The sequence below is a fragment of the Barbus barbus genome (assembly GCF_936440315.1).
Source record: "Barbus barbus genome assembly, chromosome: 38".
NCBI lineage: Eukaryota > Metazoa > Chordata > Actinopteri > Cypriniformes > Cyprinidae > Barbus > Barbus barbus.
In genome coordinates, this window is record NC_136716.1 from 19,367,137 (window position 1) to 19,394,537 (window position 27,401).

The following is a 27,401-nucleotide window of genomic DNA, read 5'->3' on the forward strand; positions in this document are numbered from 1 at the left end:
CTCAAACATCAACTTTTGAGCCGTTTATTCTAAAGACATTAATGATACCCCAAACAATCCACCATTTATTTCTTATTCAGAAAGAGAATGTAATTTAAACTGCCATTTTGATTGAAGGACATTCTGGCCTATCAGAGACGAAGTCAACACCGGCTGTCCTCAGGGCTTTATCTGGGTTACCTGAAGCTCAGCAGCTCTGTGGATCAGATCAAAGTTCTGGTTCCTCAACGTATGCCCAACATGCTCTGCCACACCAAGATACGAGACAACTGGAATGTGTCAAGGTTAGCAGTGTTCTTCATGACTATTGATGACACCTATGTTTACTGCTAGTTCTTGTTATTTGTTTTTCTCTTTAAATCAGAGGTGTCACAGGCTATTTTGAACTAAATGTTAAGTAGGTAGAAAGTTTTATTGTTTGTTGTTGTTTTTTTTTTACTTTGGTGTACCCATTTAGACCGCTTGCAGATTGCCCATTATGATGTTATCATCATGAGCTACTTATGGAAGCATGTTTCAAAAATAAAAAGGTAGTTGCCACTTTTTATCTCACAATTCTGATTTTATGTATCACAATTAGATTTTTTTGGGGGGAAAAGTCAGAATATCCAGTTATAAACTCAGAATCACAAAATGTTATCTCATAATTGAGGGAAAAATTCTGAATTGTGTGATAAAAATCCATTTCCTGTTGTAACAAAAAAACGGAATTGCTAGATTTAAACTCAGAATTCATAGAAAAAAGTCAGAATTGCAAAATATAAACAGAATTGTAAGATAAATCAGAGTTCTGAATTTATACCTCACAATTCTTTATATTTCAGAATTGCAAGAACAAAAGTCTAAACTGTGAGAATAAAAAAAGACCAATTATCCTTTGATTTATTTTTTTTTAAACCCATGGTGGAAATAAGCTTCCATAGCTAGTCCCATAAACTTTTAAATGAAAGATTTTTAAATGAAAAATGCTAATTTGTGCTAATAAAAAGTAAGACTAGATAATATGTGACGCAACAAATGAGAAAATTTGTTGTGCTTGCTTTAGGGAAAATAGAATATTCTGAATATATTACACTAATTAAACTAGTAAATGAGTGTGAATGTGTTTTTAGCATACTTTTTTCCTCAAATTATCCTGCAGTTCGCAAAGCAGTTCTCAGAAGACCTTTTTTCTCTTGAAGTCTTTTTTTTGTCAAAAATGTATTGAAGGACAAAAAACCCTAGGTTTAAAAAAATCGGACAAAGACAATTAAAGCATGTATTCAAAGTCTGTAATTAAAACATATAATTATTTCTTTAATTTTTTATACATTTTTCGCTTTTAACAAAGTACCAGCAAATGTATATGTACAGTACATCTTGACTCATCAAGAAAACTTTCATGCAATCTAATGAATGTTATTGATATGGACGTTCAGTTTGAAAGCTTTTATAGTACAAGAGCAAGTTCATATTTTTTACTTGTGAAGCGAATACGAGCTCTCCAGAGCGAGTGTACCTGAGAAGATTGAAATATGCCTGAACTCCGTGTCGGGCTCCCCCTCACCACAGGCTTACATAGTTTCTTGACACCACCATTTTTTACAGTCAAAACAAAACTGCTATTTGTTTTTGTTCGGTAAAGGAACTATTTATTTATTTTCATCTCGGGTCATGGTGTTGACCTTGGTAGGTAGCTAGAGACAGGCAGAGTATTATCCTGCAACTCTGTGTGGTAGTAAAACTAAATTTACTACGGGGCCGGACTGTGGAAGTCAGTGGGAGGTTCACACAGGATGATGCCCACTCACGGCTCGAGGAAAACCTCTGGAGCAAAGAAATTCTCCCTTTTTTCCACCAACCTACCCCCTAGTTGCTAGCCTTGAGGGTGTCCTTGAGACTAAGACCAAATTACTATATTTTGCCCCGTCATCTTAACCGCGTACTGTGAGCTAATGCTTTTCATCCTCTCAGTTTTTATGAAATTTATAGAACGTTAAATGAATTTTAAATCATTTTACCTCACTGTAAAAATCTGGTTTTCTCTATAATTTGCCAACATAATTTATGGATATTTTCACACAGATAATAATGTAAAACCTAATTCAATTATTTTTAAATTCTCTCTGCAATAATTTACAAATACCCAAGGGTCGTCACTTTTCTAGGCGTCCGTTTTAGCATTTTTGGACATTAAACTAGTGCTTTTCTAAGTGTAGCATGTTCATATTAAAAGGAAAAGTTGTTGAGTGGTTGGTCACAAGCATCACACCAAACCTTACTCTCAAAATCAGACCTAACATGCCATCGCACTAGCCTTTGGAAACCACTCTGTCAAGGGCTCTTCTGGAAAGAGTAATATAGAGCTGTGTGTATGTTGACTAAACGCTGTCTCTTCCCACCCAGGGATGAGTGGGAATGGCTGCAGTCACTGTCTGGCCCTGTGGAGGTGGAAACAGCATATCAGGCTATAGACTGCCTCCTCTTCTCTGAGCTCCAGACGGCCATTAAGGGTCTGCTGCACCAGATCAATGTACCTCTCCACCAGGTACTGCAGTCTACAAGTCTGTGGTAACTTGGTGAAAAGCACCACAATCATCAAAAATTAAAGTTTACCAATATTTTTTTATTTTTAAAATGGTTAAAATAGCAAGTTGTTTGAAAAGAGAGATTCAATTTTAAAGCTTATATAAACCTAGTAGTGTGAATGGATGGATGGATGGATGGATAGATAGATGGAAATGGAAATCCGAGAGAGATTCGCGCTCGCGCATTATAATAATCTACTTTCGCTCTACAAAAATGCACTCTCGACATTTGGCAGTAAAATAACGCCATAGATGGATTAACAAATGGATAGATGGATGCATAGGCAGATGATAGACAAAGACAGATGTATAGATAGAGGGGATGGACGATTGGATGGATAGATAAACGGATGGATGGATAGACAAAGATGTATGGATAGATAGAGGGGATGGATGGATGGCTGGATAGAAAGATGGATAGACAAAGACATGGATAGATAGAGGGGATGGATGGATGGACAAACGGAAGGATGGATGGATAGATAGAGGGGATGAATGAATGGATGGTTGGAGGGGACAGATGAATGGATAATAGATAAACGGATGGATGGATGGAAGGACAGACGGATAGATAGATAGATAGATAGATAGATAGATAGATAGATAGATAGATAGATAGATAGATAGATAGATAGAGAGAGATAGATAGACATACTATAGATAGATTGTGCTATACTATAGATACTACAGATAAATTGTGGTTACCATAGTTTTGTAAGAATAACTTCTTGTCTGTTCTACTGAGTTTCAGGAATTTTTGCTCGCTACTTAGTTACGGCATAACATTATTACCCTTCGACCCCCGTGGGTTACATTCTGTGTGTGTGTCTCTGTGTGTCCCGCACAGGCCAAGCACTTCCGTCTCTACACACACGAGGTGCTGGAGCTGGGTCACAATGTGTCCTTTCTTCTGCTGCTGCCCGCCTCAGACGACGTTTGCTCTGCCCCGGGACAGACCAACCCCTACACACCACACTCGGGGTTCCTCAACCTCCCTCTTCAAATGTTTGAGCTCGGTACACTGGCTTCTGTTTCAACCCCTACAATATTAGCTCAGTTGGCCTTATAAAAATCCACAGATTCCTCCCCCCTCTGCCCCCAGTCACACTCCCTTAGGACCTCTAGTAAATCAAGCAGACACACACACATGCAGACACCAGCGGGGTGGCGGTGCGCACCACGGCTAGCCAAACAGCTACCCACCCCCCTCGCTGAGCACAGACTGTGTAAAATAAGGAAAGGTTAAACAAGTAATCAATATTATAATTCAATAAAATGTGTTTTAAAGAACGGCAGATCATTTTCATTCAAATAGCAGGGTTTGTTTTTAGTGTGCTTGTATGCTTAGCAGTGGTGCCAGTTAGAACACTTAGTAGCTTATTCAGCTGCTGTTGTGGGGAGAGTTTCAAACAACTTTTTAAACGTTATACTGTGAGGTAGTTTCAACCCAAACACCATACACTTGTAAACCACCCACAGATTTCCATTACAAAAACGTCTTTAAAAAAGATTCGTCAGTGTTTTTCGGACATTAATGATAACCTTCCTAGGGTCTCAATTTCACGCGCACACAACCCAGTGAAGTCAATTTCAAAAATGCAATAACATCTGACTAGTGTTGCACTTATATGACAGTGTCCATTACTAACTGTGGTATTTTATATTTTTTGTCTCCCATGTGCAGTTCACTTCTGCTCATATAAGGAGAAATTTATCGGTCTTTACTGCCGGCTGTCCTCAGTGCTGGACCTGGACGCTCTAATTACCCAGCAGGCTTTTAGAGAGGCCATCTCTGACTCAGAGGTGTCCACAGCCAAACAGAGACACCAGCACATACTGGACTACATTCAGGTATGATCTGTGAAGGGTAATGTGATTTGTCATTTTTTGTTCCAAATTATACAATAAACAAAAAAGATTTATCTTTATAAATTAAATTGGACATAATCCAGTATTTTATTGAATATTGATGGTGCAAAACTTTTTTGGTTTACTGTTGAGAACTGTATAAAGGCCTGGACTCATAAATTAAATAATTTGTCACCTTATGCTAATTCTTTGAATAAAGCAGTAGCTTTTTTGATGACATTGATACATAATTTATTTCAGCTCTATATAATATATATATTATATATTGATGGAGCAATGCCATTTTTTAGCTTCTTTTACAGTTTCTTTTACAAAAAAATACCAAGTACTTAATAAAGGCTTGGACTCATAAATATAAAACAAAATAATAATTTGTCACCATATGCAAACTCTTTTTCTGTAGCAATATCTTTTTGGGTGATTGTTCAAGCGAAATACCTGATTTGAACATGTAGCATTTTCTTCTCATTTCTTCACTTAAATCTCGCTCTTAAATAGATGTTTTATAAGATCTGTGTTATTTTGTGTTTAGTACAGCTTGTTGTACGTCTTGGAACTATGTTAGTTCAGGAATCATTTGCAAATGCTTCTCCATTGTGATTGGATCACTCAATGTGAGCCCACTTTGCACATCCATCACAACAAATCCATTTCCTCCCAATTTAAGTAATTTGTTGCACTGCAGGCATTTTGCATCTTCGTCCTTAGCCAAGCTTAACAGTGTTTTTGGTCTACAACAGGGAATTTACACTAAATAATATGCTTTCGCATTTTCAGCAATCACTAAACAAATATTGATTAATCACCTTGAATAAAACTACTGTTATTAATGTTTTTGAAATAAGTCTCTTATGTTCACCAAGGCAGCATTTATTTGGTCAATAAAAGCAGTAATATTTTGAAAATGTTTTACAATTTAAAATAACTAGTTTCTATTTGAATATATATTAAAATGTAATTTATTCCTGTAATGGCAAAGCTGAATTTTCAGCAGCCATTTCTTCAGTCTTCAGTGTCACATGATTAGAAATTATTCTAATATGCAGATTTGGTGCTCAAATAAAATTTCTTATTATTATTAAATTTGAAAACAGTTGTGCTGCTCAATATTTTTGTGTAAACTGATAACGTTTTTTCAGGAATTTACTGATCCCCAAATTTTGAATGGTATTGCATGTGGTCATTTCAGTTTTATGTCAGTGCAATGACTTTATAGGTCAGACATCATATGCGCAATATAACATATAGCAACGACCAGGTGTTTAGGATAGTGCTATGGTGGTGTTTTATTGCTACTTTGTATTTTTATATTGTTTGTACACTATCTGAAATGATGTTTTACTGCTTAATTCCCTTTTATTAGCCACATTCGTGTTGTTTCAATTACAACTTTTAGCAATACGTCATTCATGTTTCAGTCCTGAGGATCACATGTTTATTCCCAGCCGCTTGGGAGTGTTGGAAACATCAAACTACAAAAACAATTTAAACTAATAATCCAATTAGGATAGTTTATTGATGTCATAAAGCATAACTACTAGACGTATAAACTGTAAAACAAGTTGTTTTTCTTGTGTCGAAATTTCAATAACAGCTCAGCAGACTCTCTCACAATTCGACTTGAAAGAGAGGCGTGTGTTAAGTGTGCCGGTCTGAAATAATCCCTCTCCGCCACCCCGGTCTGGACGATTAATTGAGATTGACCACAAAACCACAAGAGTGTTTGTGTGATGTCAGGTCCAAAAGGCGCTGAAAAAAAGCAGCACACTGACCACAGATTACACAGCGCCTAAGAGCGACGAGGGGAAAAAATAATACCAATCAATGAGTGTGACTGCATGAATGTGTGTGTGGGGCTGAGCAATGTGGCATCAGTTAGCGTGAAAACCTTAATGTTCCAAGAGGCGGCGAACCAGAAAGAGCCACGTCTGTCAGAGTGGCACGGTGGTGGAAAATGCTTTGCGCTCCGCTCTCGTGCGAGAGGGCAGGTTTATATCACTGTGAGGTCCTCTCAAAGAGCTATTGGCAGACTGCAAAATGCGTGTTTTAGATGCATGTGGCGAGATGTGTCATTGAGACGGAGCTTCCATGACATTCAAATGCAACTTTTTGGCTTTAAGTTGGCAGATTTACAAGTTTGCTGCTATGTAATGCAAGTGAAATAACCTTCTAGTTAATCTGATATTACTCACTGCTATAGAGTTAGTTCAGGGCCCAGATTTTACTATGGACATAAAGTGATGAACCAACAGGATACCAAAGTTGTGTATGATACAAACATTAACAAAAACGTTCTTAAATCTAACACTAAAATTGTTAACATGGTTGAAAATGCACATTGACTGTTAGTTTTGACAGCCAATAACTCACTACACAAAACAAATTATGCTTGACACAAACCAATTCTTATTCTCCTTGGAACTGAACTTTTATTTAATGTAATATGACTCGTTTTCATCAATGTTGTGTTGTTTTTTATGGCTTCAGGATAAAGCAGCCTGTCTCTGACTTTGTTGCATTGGTCTAATATTTTAACATTTGTTGCCAAATATTTTGCATCAAAATACTGTTGAGTTTGATTTCACAGGCTTTTCTCATCCCTGTTAATGGTCAGGCCCATTCATTTTGCTCTCCTAAATATGCATGATTATATGGTCAGTTGCATTTTATTATTCCCATTTAACATTATTTCTCCATGCACTCCACGGTCCTGTTGGAATGGCTGACAAGCAGCCTGTCCATGTTGGATCTCTCTAGTATTTAAAAAAAAAACATTTTGCCAAATAGTTTGCACCAAAATACTGTTGAGTTTGACTGCACAGCCTTTGACGCACATAAAAAGGAAAACATTTTCTCATCCCTTTAATAATGGTCAGGAATATTCATTTTGCTATCCTAAATATGCACAATTATATGGTCAGTTACATTTTATTATTTCCATTTAACATGAATTTTCCCTGCTGTCCACGGCTATCAGAACAGACCTGTGATTCATTTTTGGGTTGAGAGATGCTATACTGGAGCACTGGGTATGATATAAGCCACCCTTCCTATTTATTCTTATTTTCCCCTAATTTGTTGCAATATTTCCCAGCCAGCAGCATCAGCCAAACATTTATTAGTTGAAGTAGTCTATTTCGTAACTTAAAGAAACTCATATTATTGCCCTTGTCATACTGGAGTCCCCTCTTTGTCGTTAGAAGCCCAGCATATTTTCCAAAGGAGTCATCCTGTGGTGTCAAAGCTCATTCCCATAAGCTGGATCTCACATGGCATTTGCTAGAAAAAGCTCAGATTGCAGAGGGTTTTTTTTTTTTCTCTCGTCTACCCTGCTTCATTTTTGTACAGCCTTTTTCCTTCCAATTTGAAATAAGCTCCTTGTAAATACAATTGCTATAGTACGTCCCAAGGATGGAAAATATGAAAGTGGTAGTTGTGAAGATTCACTGCATGGAGGTTAACAGCTCTGATTGAAAACACATTTTACCTCTCATTTCGTTTCTGCACACTAAACAGGAGCAATGTGTACGATTCAGCTCTGACGTGCTGTGATTGGGGAACAGAGGAAGATGACACAAAATAAATTATGATATTAGTCATGGTCATGCCCCTTCAGACTTCACAGTAAGTTTGCTGTGGCCTCCTTTTGAAGCTTTTGTGTGATGCGCTTTAATGGTTTGAAAAGCTTTGTGATGTTTGTGGGGAAAACGCTTGCGAGGTTTGTGTGGGGGAAATACCGCATTTCTCACACTGAAAGCTGCGATTTGCATTTATATCGAATCAACATTTAAATAGTACCCTTTAGTTTTCAAGTTAACCTTATTTTCAGCATTTCCAATGAAATAACAGTGCACTCAACCTCGCTTTGTTTTTTCCTTTGTGTGTTTGAAGCAATTGGACGAGATGTGGCGAGACGTCCGCTGGATCACCAATGCCCTGCAGTACGCCCGCTATAAACAGCCTCTCGGCTGGGTGCCTATCACCTGGATAGTAGATGTCAGCGTGGAGCCTCCTGTCCAGAAGAATGACTCTATGTCCTCTAACACAGACTACGTGCCCACTCCCTCGCCCTCTCCAGAAATGAGGAGACGAAAGCCCACAATCGGTAAATGCTGTTTTTCAATAGCTGCCTTTCATCCAGGCATAAAAATATGTGTCGTGCTTGACTGCGTGTCTGTGTTGCATTCGAATATGTATTATATTTGCAGTAGTGAGAATGTGGCATTTGTTGACAGCACAAAATAAAGTTTCTGCAGAAAATAAATCAGTGCATCGACTTAATTATAATTCAGCACATTTATTGTTATGATAAATCATTCAGTATTGAAGCTTTGAGTTGCCATGTGTTTTGCAGAGCATTACAGGATGTTAGTTGGCATAAAAGGAAGAAGAGTTTCTAAAATTATGGCAACAAAAATATAACAAAAGACAAGAAACAGATGAAATTTCAGATTAAGCTCACTTAAGTAATGTTCTTGCAGGGTGTAATTGTTGGAAATTTGGGCTTCTTAAGATTTCGGTCTGTTTCACTAAGGATTGGCAAATTATGATAATTCACAGACATCGGTCATCATTGCTGCGTCTGTTCTAGTAAGACCCAATTGCGCTGTGTCTTGATTTGATAGCTTTGCATTTGACTAAGGCATTGCACAAATCTTGAAGTGGCAAATTGCTCATTTTACCTTTTAAAACACAAAGTGGAGACAAATTTAAAGCCAAATATTGATGATTTAATAATACCCAGACTGGCCAGTGTCTTAATGCATTCTTAAAAAATAGAAACCATGCAGTTCTGATAAAATACGCCTTTACATTTGTTTTGAATGTTTTAAGTAAATTAAAAACATGAATTAAAAACAGATGTTATTAAGCCCATTTAAATATAATTACTTGTGTGGTCAAATGTGTGTAATAAATATGCATATTGCCTGTCTGCTGGGTGTTTTTACTTTTATTTTCTAACTTTTATATGCCAGATTTCTCAGGATTTATAATTATTGTATTATGTGTGAGGATGTGTATTCAACAACTTGCTACTGAAGTATATTAAAACAGCTTTTTAATCTTTCAGAAAGAATTCTTCACTATAAACCATATATAACTTTATAGTATCTTTTTAATACGTTTAACAAATATTATTACATTATATAAATCTGAAAGGGATAGTTCACGCAAAAATGAAAATTCTGTCATTAATTACTCCCCCTCATGTCGTTCCAAACCTGTAAGATGTTCATTCATATTCAGAACACAAATTAAGATATTTTTGATGAAATCCGAGAGCTTTCTGCCCCTGCATTGACAGCAACACAACTGACATGTTCAAGGCCAAGGTAGCACATCGTAAGACATCGCTAGAATAGTCCATGTGACATCAGTGGTTCAACCGTAATTTTATGAAGCTACGAGAATATGTTTTTGTGCATCGTGGTGGTACTCTCTTGAACACGTGTTGAAGACTGACATAGAAAAAACGTTGTTGAATAAAGTCTGCTGAATAAACGGTTTAACCATTGATGTCACATGGACTATTTTAACAATGTCCTTACGACCTTTCTGGGCCTTGAACATGTCAGTTGCGTTTCTGTCTATGCAGGGTCAGAAAGCTCTTGGATTTCATCAAAAATATCTTAATTTGTTTTTCCGAAGATGAAGTAAAGCTATTTCAAATAAATTCTGTTCTTTGAGGAAAAATATATAACTGTTTCTACAAAAATATTAATTAAACTATTTTCATTATTGATAATAATAAGAGATGTTTGTGTCACAAATAAGTGGAGTAATGGATGCTGCAAATTCAGCTTTACTATCACAGAAATAAATTACATTTTGAATAAAATACATAAATAAAATACAATTTAAAATATATTGAAATAGAAAACAGTTATTTTGAATTGAAATGTTTCACAATATAACTATTTTAACTATTTTTGACTTTCTAACCGACCCCAAACAGTTCTGTATATCAGCTATTCCACAGTAAATTTTGAACATGGTTCATCCAATCAGATTTTAGAGGCAGAACTATGCTTTTTAATTGTTTATTGTATTATTAAAATGGATTTTTGAGGAAGCATTATTATGCTTATTAATTTCAATTGACTTATTATTTCAATCCCCATCTCTTACAGAGTCCCAACCAGGTTCAGATGAAGAGGGCTGTTCAGAGGTCTTTCTCCCCACAGACAGCGACTACGACTCCAGTGACGCTCTGAGCCCTCGTGACCTGGACTTAGTTTACTCCTCAGCCCAGGATCTCTCCCATCAGGCCGTGTACGTCCTCAGCGGTAGTGCTCCTGATGTGCTTCAGATGCATGATCTCAAATACAGCGCTTGCTCCAAGTCCATCCTGGAAACTGAATCGTGCACCAAGGACATGGAGGACCTATCACTGTCCTCTTACTCTGTGAAGACCACAGACAAGCCGTCCCGCTGCAAGTTCCTGGCCGATCCACCAACGAAACGTAAGCTACTGTCCAAAAGCCATCCCCAGAGGAGTTACTTTGGCGGGCCTCACCGCTGGCTGCGTGCACAGAGCGAGAGTCACACTCCCTCGCTATCCGAAGGCATCTACACCAGACAGAGCGATATCAACCTGCCGCTGGAGACACCACTCTCCCTACCGCACTCGCCCACTACCTCCTACAGTTTGGATGAGTACAGACCGCCCCACAGGGAGTCTAAGCCCAACGTTCGCAGGATCTTTGTGGAGTCGTGCAGCAAGACGTCACCCTGCAGAGATGCCCCGCATTGGGAGGAGGAGGAGACGGGATCAAGAGGAGCTACACCTAGAGATGCTGGATCGGGATATGGCACCACAGCAGAAGCTCAGGACATGGATTCGGATGAGCAAACAAATGAACAAGTGTCGGAGGTCCTCAGCAGCACTCTTTAGGATGATATAAGTGTTCCATCATGCAGACGTGTGTTTTTATCACCACTTAAATTGCCTCTAAGCTCCAGAACTCCTATCTCCTCTCCAACCGCACACTTTACAGCTCACAGTTGTAATGAGTGAACACTTAGCCTAATCAATTCTTGCATCCTCACTGCAGAGGATGAAGTTGCTGGTCAACTCTGCGGGACTCATAAATCATGGCTCTGACTGTTACAATGTTAAATATCAATGCAACGTGAAACAAAGCACTGCTTTTCCTCAGAACTTGAAATTGCCTCAGCCAATAGAGCCCAACAGTGAGCCTTTGTTCTGAATGTATTTTTCCCATTTATTATCACCATAGGGGATTCATAAATGTCTTCAGACTGAAACACAAACCAGCTCTATATTATATTTTGGATTAGAAGCTACAAGTGTATTTAAACTCTATCTATCTATCTATCTATCTATCTATCTATCTATCTATCTATCTATCTATCTATCTATCTATCTATCTGTCTGTCTGTCTGTCTGTCTGTCTGTCTGTCTGTCTGTCTGTCTGTCTGTCTACACACACAAAGTTGTAACATTGTATGTATGTATATATATATATATATATATATATATACAATATATATGTCAAACGATTAATTGCGATTAATCGCATCCAAAATAAAAGTTTTTGTTCACATAATATATGTGTGTGTACTCTGTATATTTATTATGTATATATAAATACACACACATGCAGTATATATTTTGAAAATATTTACATGTATTTACATAACATAATTTTCTTAAATACATGCATATGTGTGCATTTATATATACATAATAAATATAAACATTCATTCACATTCACATAAGTTATGTAAACAAAAACTATTATTTTGGATGGCGATTATATATATATTAGTAGATATAATATAGATCTACAGTATCTATCTATCTATCTATCTATCTATCTATCTATCTATCTATCTATCTATCTATCTATCTATCTATCTATCTATCTATCTATCTATCTATCTATCTATCTATCTATTTACCTGCCTGCCTACCTACCTACAACATTGTTTTAAAAAATATATATATGAACATATCTAAATTAATTGATATAACCTCTGGTTAGTCTGTTTTGAATCTATCTATCTATCAACCATATATATATACAGTGTCCTCCAAAAGTATTGGAACAGTAAAGACAAAATTGCTCTGTTGGCTGTGGAGTCAAGACATTTACAAATATGACTAAAAGATGAATATGAGACAAAACTACAGAATGCCACATTTTATTATTGGGTGATTCAACGCTTAGATGTTTTACCAGCTAAGAAGTTCAGCACTTTTAGAGTTTCATCCCTCTATCTGATGTGAGCATATTGGAACAGTTGCCTCACAGGTCTTTCTAAGTGATCAGCTGGGGCCTGTTGCATTAATTCTTCAGATATTAAATGCAGGGAATGTGTTGTATCAGTTATATCCATTACTTCTGCATTCTGAATCTTGCATTCGATGATGACACACACAAACCAGGATGAAGACGAGGGAGCTGACTTTGAGAGAAAAGCAAGCAATTTGGATTCTAAAAGAAAAGAGGAAGTCAGTTAGAGCTCTAGCAAAAACAAAGGGCATGGAAAAATCAAAAGTTTGGAAACCACCAGCGACACCAGCAACCAAAAATGACCTGATCGGCTGAGAAAACAACAGTAGTTGATGACAGACAAATCATAAAAGCTGGGAAAATGAATCTTAAAAGACGTGTCTGTAAAATCACCAACAACTTCCAGAAAGCTGGGGTGATGCTCTGACAATTTACTGTCCTCAGGAGACTTTGACACAGAATTACAGATGCTACACAGCAAGATGCAAACCGCTGACCAGCACCAAAAATAGAAAGGCAAGATTAGAGTTTGCAAAAAAGAACAAAGGTGAGCCAGAAGAGTTTTGGAACTGTGTTTATGGACCGATGAGACAAAGATGAACCTTTATCTAAGTGATGGGAAAGCAAAAAATGTGGAGAAAAAAGGGAACTGCAATGATCCCAAGCATACATCCAGCCTCATCTGTAAAGCATAGTGGAGTTGATGTCGTGGCATGGGCATGCATGGCTGTCTCTGGAACAGGCCCTCTGAACTTTACTGATGACTTAATGTTTGATGACAGTAGCAGAATGAATTTGGAAGGGTACAAAACCATCTTGCCTACCAATATTCAAGAAAATGCCACCAGATTCATTGGGAAGTGCTTCATATTGCATCAGGACAATGACCCAAAACACCCTGCCAGTTCAGTCAAGGAATTTATAAGGGCAAAGAAATGTAAAGTCTTAGATTGCCCAAGCCAATCTCCAGATTTAAATCCGATTGAACATGAATTTCACCATCTGAAGAGGAGATTAAAGGCAAAAACTCCCGAAAACAAGCAACAATTGGAATTGGCTGCATTAAAGGCTGGGAAAAGCATTTCAAAGGATGAGACCAAGAGTCTGGTGATGTCTATGGGTCACAGACTCACTGCTGTGATTGTGCGCAAGGAATCTCCAACTAAATAATAGCTTTTAATCTTTTATATCTGCCTTATGTTCAACTGTCCCAATACTTATGCTCACATCAATGAGTGGGATGAACTCTAAAAGTGCTGTTCTTTTTATTTGGTAAAACATTTATGTGTTGAAACGGCTAATAATAAAATGTGACGTTCTGTAGTTTTATGTCATATTCAAATGTCTTGACTCCACAGCCAACAGAGCAATTTTGTCTTTACTGTTCCTATCTATCTATCTATCTATCTATCTATCTATCTATCTATCTATCTATCTATCTATCTATCTATCTATCTATCTATCTATCTATCTATCTATCTATCTATCTATCTATCTATCTATCTATCTATCTATCTATCTATCTATCTATCTATCTATCTATCTATTTACCTGCCTGCCTACCTACCTACAACATTGTTTTAAAAAAATATATATGAACATATCTAAATTAATTGATTTAACCTCTGGTTAGTCTGTTTTGAAAGGTTTAACAGTTATTTGTAAAAACCAAGTTCTCTGAATGGGATTTATACATCCGGACACATGCTGTTGGGCTCTGTTGTGGTGCTTTTAGGTGAAGAGTGGATTTAGGTGATTTGAGGGTCGGTTAAAATTCAGTTTATGTGTTAACTTGCTATGAAAGATTGATGTATCTGCTAATTTCACTGCCCATTTAGTATTGTTTGCTCTTACAATTGATGTATGAAGTGACATCATCCACTTCACACTACATCCGTTTCTAATAGATTGCATTTCAGTGTTCAGAATCACTAGATGAATGAAAAATGGTCCCATCACTACAGACTCTGTTACCAAACCCTTTTCAAATTAAAAAGCTGGTAAGTAGTTCTGAGGTAAGAGTGCATGACATTTGTTCCACAGAATGTGTTTCATTGAAAAGTACCTTCAGTTGTGTAATGTTTACCATATGATGGTGGTTTGTGGCGTGTGATTGTTCACATTTGAAGATTCGTTGTAATTTGTTTGTTTCTGTTCCTATTTATGCTGGGTAACCCACTGAAAGGAAATGAAAACCACTTATGTTTTACAGGTTGAAGGAATGATAAAAACTGCACTTTTAATATATACAGTATATCGGCATCCCACAACTTTTAAGAGTTTGATAGCTGGATTCCTTTGAATCGGACTTTTTGCAGAGGATAGAACCTTATTTGCTTGAACCGCAAATTTGTGCCACTTATATAAACACACATTTCAATGATGTGGAAGTGGATTATTCTTCTTGCATACTTACTAGTATCACAGCACTCATTTTGTCAATAAAGCCATAGATATTTGAAATGAAATGCAAGTTATGGTCTAAGGACATAACCAAAAAGGTAGTTTGTTTAGTAATGCATCATTAATTCTGTAAAACTATACCACATTCATTTTGCAATGATTATTACCTAACAGTTTCATTGTGAATATAGTATATATTTATTCACATAATCCATGTACACCCTATAATTAAGTGAAATATTTTTTCCCAAATGAAAAGGGCAGCTTTTGCAAGCAACATTGTGAATGTTTCTGTTGCAATGTTTCAACAATTTATTAATGTTTGTAGTGTTTTTGTTTTTTTTTTTACAAAAAAAAGAAAGAAAAATGGTATTTGCACAAAATGTTTATTGATTTCCAATATATATATATATATGTCGCAACTGGAGTTTCTCCTGTGAAGGATTGTAAAAGAAAAAAAAAAAAAAAGATTTAATCTTCCGGTTAATGTACAGTGATGTCAGCTGGTGCTCCAGATCCTGTGGGTAAATGCAGTGTTCTGACACACCGGTATGCATTCAGTATGCATTCAACACAAGCCCACAGACATGAGGCATTATTTATCATATTCCACCTTACCTATATTCCAGTTAAATCATTGAACTCTTTGCAACTGGCATTCCAGTTAGGGTATTATTGTTAAATTATATGGTATATTTGTCTTGATACCTTTATACTGTGCACAATGCAAGCCAAAACAATTAAAAGGCGTCATATCTGTATATTTTTGAATTATGAATTTATTGATCCAAATAATATATTTCAGTATTGTATTTTTGATGGTTGGTCCCATGTCATAGAAGTTTCTGATGTAACTTGTTTGCTTTTTGTGATGCATCTTGAGAATGACGTTGTGACAGATGTATTTAAGTCATAAAAAAATAAACATTCCAGTGTAAATATTTTATGTTATTTGTGTTTCTTTCATTTCAGACCTATTCAACTATTTTTAATTTAAAATATATATACATGTATATATTTTAAAATTAAAATTAAATTTTGGTTGGTTCATCTTACAGTGATTTACTACAGATTTTGAAATAGAGACATTTAAAATGTTATATTTTTAAACATCTTAAAATAATTTATATATTATAAATTATATTATAATATATTTTAATAAATATTTGTTATCTGTTTTATATATATATATATATATATATATATATATATAAATTATTATTATTATTATTATTATTTTTTTTATTATATGAAGCTTAATTTGCAATGTTAACAATTTAAAGAAACAGGCCAACTGACAATACATAATTATGAAATGTTAATCTTACAGTAGTTGAATACAGATTTTATATTTATATTATTTTTGTTATGTGTTTATAAATTGAAATTAGTTTTCAGTGTTAACAATTTAAACAAACAGGCCAATCAAAATGTATAATTATGAAATGTTAATTCTTCAGAGGACTACATATTTAAAAATTACAGAAAATTGAGGTAAAATAGAATACAGAATTATATAAATATTTATTTTTTATTATTTTTTTATATTTTTATTATTATAGTTTCATATTTTTTATAAATTGATATGAAGCTTGGTGTACAATGTAAACAATTTAAACAGGCCAATTGACAATATATAATAAATATATAATATTCTTAAAACAAACACTCTTAACCCAACTCTTTTAGGGAACTATAGACCAATTTCCCTTCTTCCTTTCATTGCAAAAACACTTGAACGAGTTGTGTTCAACCAAGTCTCTGTCTTTCTCACACAGAACAACCTCCTGGACAATAACCAATCTGGCTTCAGAAGTGGACATTCGACCGAAACTGCCTTGCTTTCTGTTGTTGAAGCCCTAAGACTTGCAAGAGCGGCTTCCAAATCTCCATTACTTATCTTGCTGGATCTGTCTGCTGCTTTTGATACGGTCAACCATCAGATCCTCTTGTCAACCCTATTGAGAAAGGGCATCTCAGGAACCGCACTCCAGTGGTTTGAGTCTTACCTCTCTGATAGGTCCTTAAAAGTATCTTGGAGAGGTGAGCCATCCAAGTCGCAACATCTAGCTACTGGGGTGCCTCAGGGCTCAGTTCTTGGACCACTTCTCTTTTCTGTCTACATGGCATCACTAGGTTCTGTCATTCGGAAATATGGCTTTTTATATCACTGCTGTGCTGATGACACTCAACTCTACCTCTCATTCCATCCTGATGATCCGACTATAGCTGCTCGCATCTCAGCTTGTCTAACAGACATTTCTTGCTGGATGATGGACCACCACTCAACCTAGCTAAGACAGAACTGCTTGTAGTTTCAGCTAACCCATCGCTTCATCACAATCTCACCTTCCAGTTAGGCTCATCTACCATTACTCCTTCAAAAACAGCCAGAAACCTTGGAGTTGTGATTGATGATAAGCTGAATTTCTCAGACCACATTGCTAAAACTGCCCGGTTCTGCAGATTTGCATTATACAATATTAAGAAGATCAGGCCCTTTCTCTCGGAACATGCAACACAACTCCTTGTTCAGGCTCTTATTCTGTCCAGACTTGTCTATTGCAATGCTCTCTTGGCAGGTCTTCCAGCCAATTCTATTAAACCTCTACAATTAATCCAAAATGCCGCTGCAAGATTAATCTTTAATGAGCCGAAAAGAACGCACGTCATGCCTCTGTTCATCAATTTGCACTGGCTACCAATAGCTGCTCGCATTAAATTCAAGGCATTAATGTTTGCCTACAGAACCACCACTAGCTCTGCACCCCTTTACCTAAATTGATTACTTCAGACTTATGTGCCCTCTAGAAGCTTGCGTTCTTCAAGTGAACGGCACATTATTGTGCCATCCCAAAGACACACAAAAACACTTTCACAGACTTTTTCATTAACTGTTCCCATCTGGTGAAATGACCTGCCCAACTCAATCCGAGCAGCCGAATCCTTACCCATCTTCAAGAAACGGCTAAAAACTCATCTGTTCCATCTTTACTTGACCCTCTAACTCTAGCACTCTCTATTCTAATTTTATTTTATCTATATGTCTTTTTATTTTAAAAAATAAATAATAATAATAATTACCTGTACTGCGTTAGGCTAACTAAGACTTGTAATAGCACTTGCACGTTGTTGCTCTTTTGTTGGTTTTGATTGCTTCTTATGTCCTCATTTGTAAGTCGCTTTGGATAAAAGTGTCTGCTAAATGACTAAATAAATAATGTAGGAAATGCTGATCTTACAGAAGTTAAATATAGATTTAAAAATACAGAAAATTATATTATATGAATATTTAAAAATTATTTTAGTGATATTTTTATAATATATTTATATAATTTTATTAGTGTTTGTTATATCGGTTTAATATTTAGAAGAAACTGATAAGAAGCTTGGTTTACAATGTTAACAATTTAAACAAACAGGCCAAACAGAGACTGTGTTTCTGTGTGTATGTTTGTATTTAAAACTGAACTGACCGCATGTTAGAAATCGTAACTTTCAAATCGAGCGTTCAAATTGCTCTCTTGTTAGATCATCAAAGGTCTTCACAGGGAACTAAACAAAAACAAATGACATTTTTATCTAGCTGGGTCATGAAAGAATCAGGAAGATTTTGACCTCGAGCTGGGAGGCCTTCTGATCCGTCATTAAGATTAAGTGAACTTCAGAGTGGGATCAGACACTGATGGTCATGGAGGCGCGACTGGCCTTTGCCCAGATATTTCACGAAAATCAAAGGACAAATATACCTCCAGATGATTTGAAACACGTGGATCTGGCCGTCAGTTAAGGGGAAGAAATGAGAATGTATGTGTATGTTGGAAACGAACTCAAACCGTGGCGAATATTGCTATTGAGAAGATGATCTGATGATTAGGTTCAGAATGACGCAATGTTCTCAATTCGCAGCTAAAATTGACAGGAGCCTGTTTGAATATGGCCTCTTATCCACTTTGCTATGTGTCCAAAGACACACTTCCATGGAAACCATTGTAACACAGTTAAACAGTCATTCGTACAAATTACAAAACAGAACGAAGGAATCCATGAGAGTACAACAGCATACATCAACTGAGCCGCAGTTCACAGGTTAAGATACTTATTATGAGTGACATTTAATACTAAAACAGTATGGCGTCTGTTCATCACAAATGCATTAATCAGTTTTATGTTCATATGGAGGACTCTGGAAAACAGTGTAGCTCTTTATTTGGCTCTCAGAAATGTCTTTGTTCACCGGTAGACTGTGGCGGTCCTGCGTTCTGTAATTCTAGCCGGAGGATAGGCCATTTTCAAGGGCCACAGATTCCTTCGTCACTACAGTTGGTTGGCAAGCTTATCTCAAAAACACAATTTCAGCCCACTTCCTTTCTTTTAAATAAGAAGTTGCATTCTACTGGCGCCGGACACTCGCTGACACAGGAGCAATCCAGAAAATTGCTCTAAGGTCAATTTAAACGTTAAAGAGGAGCAGAGGAATATCATAGGATGTCTGAATGCAACCTTGTCATTGGAAGAAAAGCCAAAAAAGCCATTTTATGTGAACAGTGGCACCCATTGATTTGATTTCAGAATGCGTTTCAGAGTAAGATGATATCAACTGAGAATGATTTAAACTGCAGCATACATTACATATCTTTCACATCACTTTTGTAACGGGCCTACATGTAATGAACAATTTAATAAATATTTCAATAAGTGTTTTCGTCTGCATCAGTTTCAAAAATCATTTGAATGCACATCATCGATAATGAAAAGATTTTTGAATCGAGTTTTTTTTTGGTGAGGCTTAAATGTCAAGGCGGTGTAACTGTGCAGAAACTGATAATAAATGGATGAAATTCTTGGAAATGCTGCTACCCTTTCAATCTTTTAATAGTATTTATTTAGAAAATGAAGGAGTGAAGCAATTTGTTTTAAAATATTACTAATATTTTAATATTTGTTGGCATGTGACAACATGTTGCATAAAACTTTATGAAAAGGCATATTTGATTCAGGTCTAGTGCAATGACCTTGTCAATATTTGCAACTCAATAAATCAAATATATATTTAAAAAATTGTTTATTGGTTTAAAAGATTAACTTTAAAAACATGTTTGTAAACTTTTTTTTTTTTTTTTACTTTTACATTTTTTTCAATTAAGTTGTGATTATTTGAAATTATTTACATACGTATATGTATGCATATACACACATTTGTTTCTGTGAATTGTGGGCACTTTCCATAGATTTAGAACAAAGACATATAACTATTACTTTCATACTGACCAAACTATCCTTGTGGGGACATTTGGTACCCACAATATAGCATAAACAAGTACACACACACACACACACACACACAGAGAGATATCTCTCCTTTATACTTTATTTGCCATTGACATACAGTTTTTTCAAAGGTTTTATACAAGATATAGTTTTATATAAGTACTAAATACTTGTTATTATACGTTTTATATAAGAACAATTATATAGGCCTAATTGAAATACAGTAGGCCTAAACGATAATTAAAATGTTGCATTAAAATGAATAAATGAATGAATGTATGAGTCCAATTGACGTTTCAGTCCAGTTCACACAGATCCTAAAGACTCATTTCTAGTCCTCGCTACTGTCATTCATCTTTTGACATGTCACACATGTGCGCGCGCACCGGCAGAGGGCGACCAACGATAGTCATCCCTCCGGACCCCCTTCTACACCACACACCCCCACACCGGTCCATCCCACCCCTCTCCCCTCCCTAAATAGAAGGAGGTGTCGTGGAGCTCTGGCAACAGACCCACAATTGAGAATGGGTCTTTGGGTTCTATCGCGACCCGCGAGGATAAATCAGACGAGCCAGGTGATTCTCAGTTCGGCGCCCGTCACCAGAAACCATGCGGATCCTCACACACCAGGACTCCGGATTCAGACGCGAGGAGCCCTGGAGCTCAAAAACGAGACCGGGTCCGGCTGAAAACGCCTGATGCTGTCATGAGCCCTTCTGCTGATGGGAACCTGTGCGTAAAAGCGGAACGAGTCCCGCGGAATGACCACAAAGTAGACACTGACACAACGTTCTTGGACCCCCGATCGCATTTACGCGCGAAGTGGCACCGAGGATAGTGCCGTTTGAATTGACCGAACTCTTTCTAAGGAGAACGCTCGTGGGCAGACACCGCGCGCGCTGGAGACTGCGTTCTCACGGCTCGCCAAAAACTCAAGCGAACACTCAAGCGCGAGGATTAATCAGCCGAAAAGATGGATAACTTGCCTTGTTTTCTGGCTACATACATGCTAATTTTCTCCCTCGGATTCAGGATTGAAGAAGGGATGTGCCAACATTACTACCTCCTTCGTCCCATTCCCAGTGACACTCTGCCTATAGTGGAACTCAAGGAGGACCCGGATCCCATACTGGACCCTAAGGAGCGGGATCTGAACGAGACCGAACTCAGAGCCATGCTAGGCAGTCACTTCGACCAGAACTTCATGTCCATCAGTCCCCCGGAGGACAAATACACAGGACAGGACGACCTGAACGAGTCCGAACTCTTCAAACGTCCCATCGGCACCATGCCCAAAGAAATCAAAGCCATGGAGTTTGAGATCCAGCATGGGAAAAAACACAAGCCCAGTAAGAAACTCAGAAGAAGGCTTCAGCTGTGGCTGTGGTCCTATGCCTTCTGCCCGGTGGTGCACACATGGCAGGACTTGGGGAACCGATTCTGGCCCCGCTATGTGAAGGTGGGCAGCTGCTACAATAAAAGGTCTTGTTCGGTTCCAGAAGGGATGGTTTGCAAACCTGCCAAATCCAGCCATTTTACGGTTTTGCGATGGAGGTGCCTGCAGAGAAAGGTTGGGCTCAAATGTGCCTGGATACCAGTTCAGTACCCCATTATATCAGAGTGCAAATGCTCCTGCCCGAACTGAAATAAGCTCCGTGCTCATTCTCACGTGCACTGTCCAGTGTAGGAATGTATATTTGATGTATATGTTGTGCCATTCTAGGTTACACTTTACATTGGTGTTCATGTTACTGTGTAATTTCATACAGAAGTACTGACGAGTGATGCTGACAAAACTTTGTGTACTTAACATGTGATTCTTTTGTGGAGCTGCTTGGTATTATAGTCATTATAGTAAATAATTATAGGAATATGTCTAACATGGAAACTGTAATGTAAAGTGGTGCCTGATTCATTTATAAAAAAAAAGAAAAGAAAAAAGGTCAGTATTTGCCTATAATATCCAGTGTCTACTGTAACTTTGGTTGTAATGTAACTTTATACATATTTATGTCGAAGAACATTTTGCATTCAAAGTGCGTTTATTGAAGGAATTCCAAGCTTTTTCCATTATTCGGAAAAAAAAAAAAACTTTATCTTTTTACACCTCAGACGGGAGATTATAGATTACAGTCGTGGTGTGCTGTAAATATAAGGGGAATGGAAAATAACTGCTCATGTAAATTAAAAGAAACTATTTATTCTTTATGTCCATGTAGTCGAAATGCATAAAATAAAACCACTAAAAATGTCATGAACTGTTTTTTGCTTATTTCACTTGCTGTACATACACAATCTGCTTAACATGCACTGCACGCAGTAAAACCGCCAGCTGCTATTTATAAAGCCCTCCACGATGATGTGACACTAATTGAGGTGATATTATTTTAATTTGACTTATGAAGTCGAGTCTGGATCGTAATGGACAATTGGTGATTCGTATTCCTCAGAGGGAGTGGATCAGTTACTTTGTTTTTTTTTTCCTTCGAGACGCCATTCCGTCCTCAGACAGTCTGAAGGGTCTTTGTAAAAGGATTAAAAGTTAAAGACCTTCATTTTCAGATTCTTTCATTTAATCTGTGTGGCGCCTGAAACACATGCTGGATGGATGATCACATGTAAAAACATTCTCTGCTCTGTCTGCTGCCTAAAGTCTATTGGCATGCACAGAACAACTTCACCCAGCAAAGGAATGAAGATACTGAAGTTCTGCTCTGTATCGATTAGGTTTAAGCTCCTTTTTTTGACAAACGTCACGTAGATGACTTTTACTTTTTTGTTTCCCTATATTCAGGCATTTATACATCACACTGCAGCATTTCAAAGAGCCCCAAGAGTGAAACACAGTCAGGGATCAATCATGCATAAGCTTCAATGTAACATTTAATACTCAGCTTTAAAACCAAAATGAAACTTTCCCTCATGGCAAAAAGTGAATCCTACTTTTGTTACATAGATTTTGACTTAATCCACCAGCACATTGTCCAGCATCACTTGGTTTTGCACACTAAGGAGAGTTTACATGAAGGAACATTACGTCTTTATATTACTTCTCAGCTCGCCGCAGAATAAAAACACTGCCTGTTCCTCCAGCTTTCCAATAAGCAACGATTATGGACCTGTCACTCCACTCTACTTAACAAGAAATGCTGTGTGCCAGTGTCTTTCTTTCTTTCTCTCTTCATGAGGCATATTTTCACACAGTGATAACTGGGCAGCACCATGTGTGATTTTCAACGCCGGCTTAATGTACCTCAATCTGCGACCCTCAAACCTAAACACTCATAGATGCTCTGAATGATCCCATTTCATCGCTCTCAGGGCATCACATCCCAGGAGATATAACTGGAAACTTCATCTCGCATAGTAACATGCCACCCAAGTTCTGGAGTCCATCCAGTATCACTAACAATCAGGTGTGAGGAACAGTTACACGCTGCACCCTTCCCGTGATGAAAGCCAGTCTGGCCACCCAGGCGCTCTCTCTAACCATGACAGAGCGGAAAAACCACCAGTCATTCAGATAGTTTTTTTGCATAGACACTCCCTTTAAGACAAAAGCCTCTCATTGGTCTGAACCTCGTGCGTGTTTCCTGGCGACAGGACCGAATAGCTGGCGTGCAGAGAATGGAGGAAACCCAAACCAAAGGAACATGGGGACGTGAGTAGGTTTGTGGGCAATACCAATGGGCTGGAAAACTCCTTACAAAAAAAAAAACAGCTCCAATATCATACACAAATATATTTATATAATCATTTAATGGGGTTTAAAGTTCATACAACATCCATCCTTAAAAGGCTACTGATATGCATTGTTGGCTAAATGTCAAATTGTAGAATATGACCTAAAGCCACGATAAAAAGATCTGAATTAAAGACCTAAACATAAGAGTAATCTTATATTTTCTTTACTTTGTCATTTAGCAGACGCTTTTGTCCAAAGCGACTTACAAATAAGAAAAAGTAACTAAAACTAAAAAGTTACAACTCTATAAATACTATCTACCCACATATTTAAGAAAATAAAGAAATTAAATAAAATTAACACATGCATATAACAACAACATTTCAATAATAAACATATCAATGAAAAAATTAAATAAAAAGCTACTACTATCCCTTGCCGGTGTCCCTGCCCGGTGGAGTCGCACGGTAGAGTCGATGGTCTTTACACTCTTATATATATATATATATATGATATAAGATATATATATATATATGATATATATATATATGATATATCTTATATATATATATATATATATATATATATATATATATGACCCTGGACCACAAAACCAGTCTTAAGTCGCTGGGGTATATTTGTAGCAATAGCCAAAAATACATTGTATGGGTCAAAATTATCAATTTTTCTTTAATGTCAAAAATCATTAGGATATTAAGTAAATGTTCCATGAACATATTTCGTAAATTTCTTACCATAAATATATCAAAACTTAATTTTTGATTAGTAATATTCATTGTTAACTTCATTTGGGCAACTTTAAAGGCGATTTTTTTTGCACCCTCAGATTCCAGATATTCAAATAGTTGTATCTCGGCCAAATCAGACTGGTTATGTGGTCCAGGGTCACATATATATATATATATATATATATATAGTCCAATGAATTGTGCTCAATAACATAAACATCCACTTTACACTTCGTATGCAAAATATGGAATATGAAACATTTTCAGTATTAGTCTCAGGCTTTTGGATCCCACTATATAATATATACATATATATTTTTGTTTTTGTAGCCTATGCTGTGAAGTTTCATTAGCTTTTTGTTTGTTTTCGCTATTATACTTTTAAAGCTGGACCAAATGAGCCTCCGAAAAACAGAATCAGCCTCCAACTGTGAAAGCATATCTGTAGAACTGAGAAATGATGTTGTTTTCAACATTGGCAGTGAAATGTGTCACTTTACAGCCTTGACTTGTCAACATTTCTCATATTTTATGAGAGTGTGACATTCAAAAACAACATGTGGTAAAACTCTTTATTATAGCTTACATTTACAGTTATGCAAATGATGTCAGGAAGAGACATGTATCAACATAAGCCTCAGGCTGATGTCTGTCACTACTCTGCTACAAGGAAATTCACTTTAGTTTGCATTCTTTTTTTCTCTCTCTTAAAAAAACTCAATAGTATTATATTTGTGTGTCTTGGACTTCATTAAATGCTGTTTTTAGGCACCTTTGAAAATGGCAAGGTGTTATCAGGGTATCTGAGTGTGCTCTTGAGGATGATTTCACTGAGAAAAAAGTCAGCATGATCTCAAGTTCATACCAGAGATCATAGCGATGGGGTCAGGGGGATGATTGCATGTCAGATGTTGGAAGATCAGAGCTATATTTGCAGACGTGCAGGCTCAAACCGACTTTGAAGTGTAAGAGAGTCTGTACCAGATATGATTAAAGAACGTCTCCTTATTAATGAAAGGGAAACATCAATGCACAATCATCTGGACCGCAAATTGATTTTTTTTTTTTTACATTAAATAAAAAAAATCATTGATTTTTGTTAAGATTTGTATAGTTTTTGTATTATTTTTTCATGTTTTTCAATGTCTTGCAACCTTAAATTCTGGTTTCTTACTGAGGAAAAACAACAGTTTAAATCTGAAAGCTCATCTTGTGCACTTCTCCTCAAGGTTGACAGATAGAAATGCCTAAAACCCCTTCAGCATTCAGTTTGAGCACAAGTTCTCATCATTTATTCCCCTCCAAAAACACTACACAAACATGAGGGATGGCAAATACTTGACTCAACTGAGGTTTAATCAAACCGCAAGCTTCATCTCCCTTTTGTTCCTCCTTGCTTTTTTTCCCTTAAGAAATTGGCAGTGTAGCCCTATAATTTTCCCCCAATCGCCAGGCCAATGTGGGCTCTGTGCCATCGTTCCACCCATCGCTGTATATATTGTAAAGAACGGACTTGTTCCCGTAGCACAGGAAGGATCTCTTCTTCTGTATTCATAACACTTCGAACAAACATTTTAATCCTTTACTGAAAGACAAATCTCTGTGTACGCAGTTGCCACCCGTATGCTTCGTTCTCAATATTTTCAGGTCTAGATCAGGTTCCTCCGTTTGAAATTTCACAGTGCTGTCGTCACGCTCGACTGCTGCAATGGATATTTACAGGAGATTAGATGAATGTATGGAGGTTTAATTTGTAATGAGGTGGAACAGATCACCTTCAGTCCGCGTGGAAACAGTATTTTGTTTGTGTTCAAGCTAATTAACATCATGGAAGCTCATCAAGAGCTCAACAACTGAGCCACCAGGGAAATCTGTGGCAAACTGAACAAGCAAGGCCCCAAATCTCAGCCTTTCGCTGTCCAGATCAATTACTCACATAATTTAGGTGTTGGATTGAGAGGTGTTTTGGATGGCGGTACTGACACGGGCCGAAGTAGGAACTATTTGTCCTGCATTGATTCTCTACGCAAAAGTGGGATCCATCACGCATCGGCCTGTGGCTGTTTGAAGGAAGTTGGACTGGTGTTGAAAGTATTGGCAAAGCTGATTCATAATAAATGCACCCAGCAGACTGTGGCGCCACTCTCGCATGTGCCTCTGCATATGAGCGTTGCTTTGTGTGTGTGTTAGGTGAGTTTGTGAGACAGCATGTGAGCGCATGTTTTTGTGTCTGTGTATGTAATGGAATCAAAGTTTGTAATTCCTCTTGAATGATAGCCCCACTATTTATTTCCAAATGTAGGCTCAGGACTGAAATGTTATGGATCACAGCCTTTCTTAACATGAGAAGCGGTGTAACAGAAGATGTGAATTAAGATGGCATTAAATGTCTCGGCTGCGTTTTCCAAAGTAAACGAGTGGTGTTTTTGATGGATAGAGGCGGCAGGAGAATTGCTAATCCAATTTTATAAATTAATTCAGCTTTGATTCTTTTTCTTCTGTTTCACCGCCAAAGAAAACAAACATGTAGCAATGGTTTGTCTAATTGTTTTAGAATCTGTCAGTCGAAACTATCATCTCTGACTCAGGCCTG

The 27,401-nt window shown here is 37.0% G+C and overlaps 2 protein-coding genes across 2 annotated transcripts in view; both read left to right on the top strand.

Annotated features, from left to right (window-relative positions):
• Window positions 1-11,331, top strand: part of LOC306858155 (ankyrin repeat and fibronectin type-III domain-containing protein 1) — a gene marked incomplete at its 3' end in the record, with an annotated part of 37,374 nt that extends 26,043 nt beyond the window's left edge. Inside the window, exons 12-17 of the mRNA XM_079398554.1 lie at window positions 118-284; window positions 2,386-2,527; window positions 3,415-3,583; window positions 4,252-4,418; window positions 8,328-8,541; window positions 10,568-11,331. Of these exons, the coding sequence (XP_079254680.1) occupies window positions 118-284; window positions 2,386-2,527; window positions 3,415-3,583; window positions 4,252-4,418; window positions 8,328-8,541; window positions 10,568-11,331 (1,623 nt within the window). The remainder of the gene's footprint in view (window positions 1-117; window positions 285-2,385; window positions 2,528-3,414; window positions 3,584-4,251; window positions 4,419-8,327; window positions 8,542-10,567) is intronic.
• Window positions 11,332-20,914: 9,583 nt separating this feature from the next.
• LOC306857329 (noggin-3) lies at window positions 20,915-22,621 on the top strand. The gene has a single exon (XM_079397231.1). The coding sequence runs from the start codon at window positions 21,348-21,350 to the stop codon at window positions 22,017-22,019; it is 672 nt and encodes a 223-aa protein (XP_079253357.1). The 5' UTR covers window positions 20,915-21,347; the 3' UTR covers window positions 22,020-22,621.
• The last annotated feature ends 4,780 nt before the right edge of the window (window positions 22,622-27,401 follow it).

Coding starts and splice junctions, on each gene's coding strand:
- LOC306857329 (XM_079397231.1), top strand. CDS start 21,348: ATGGATAACTTGCCTTGTTTTCTGGCTACATACATGCTAATTTTCTCC.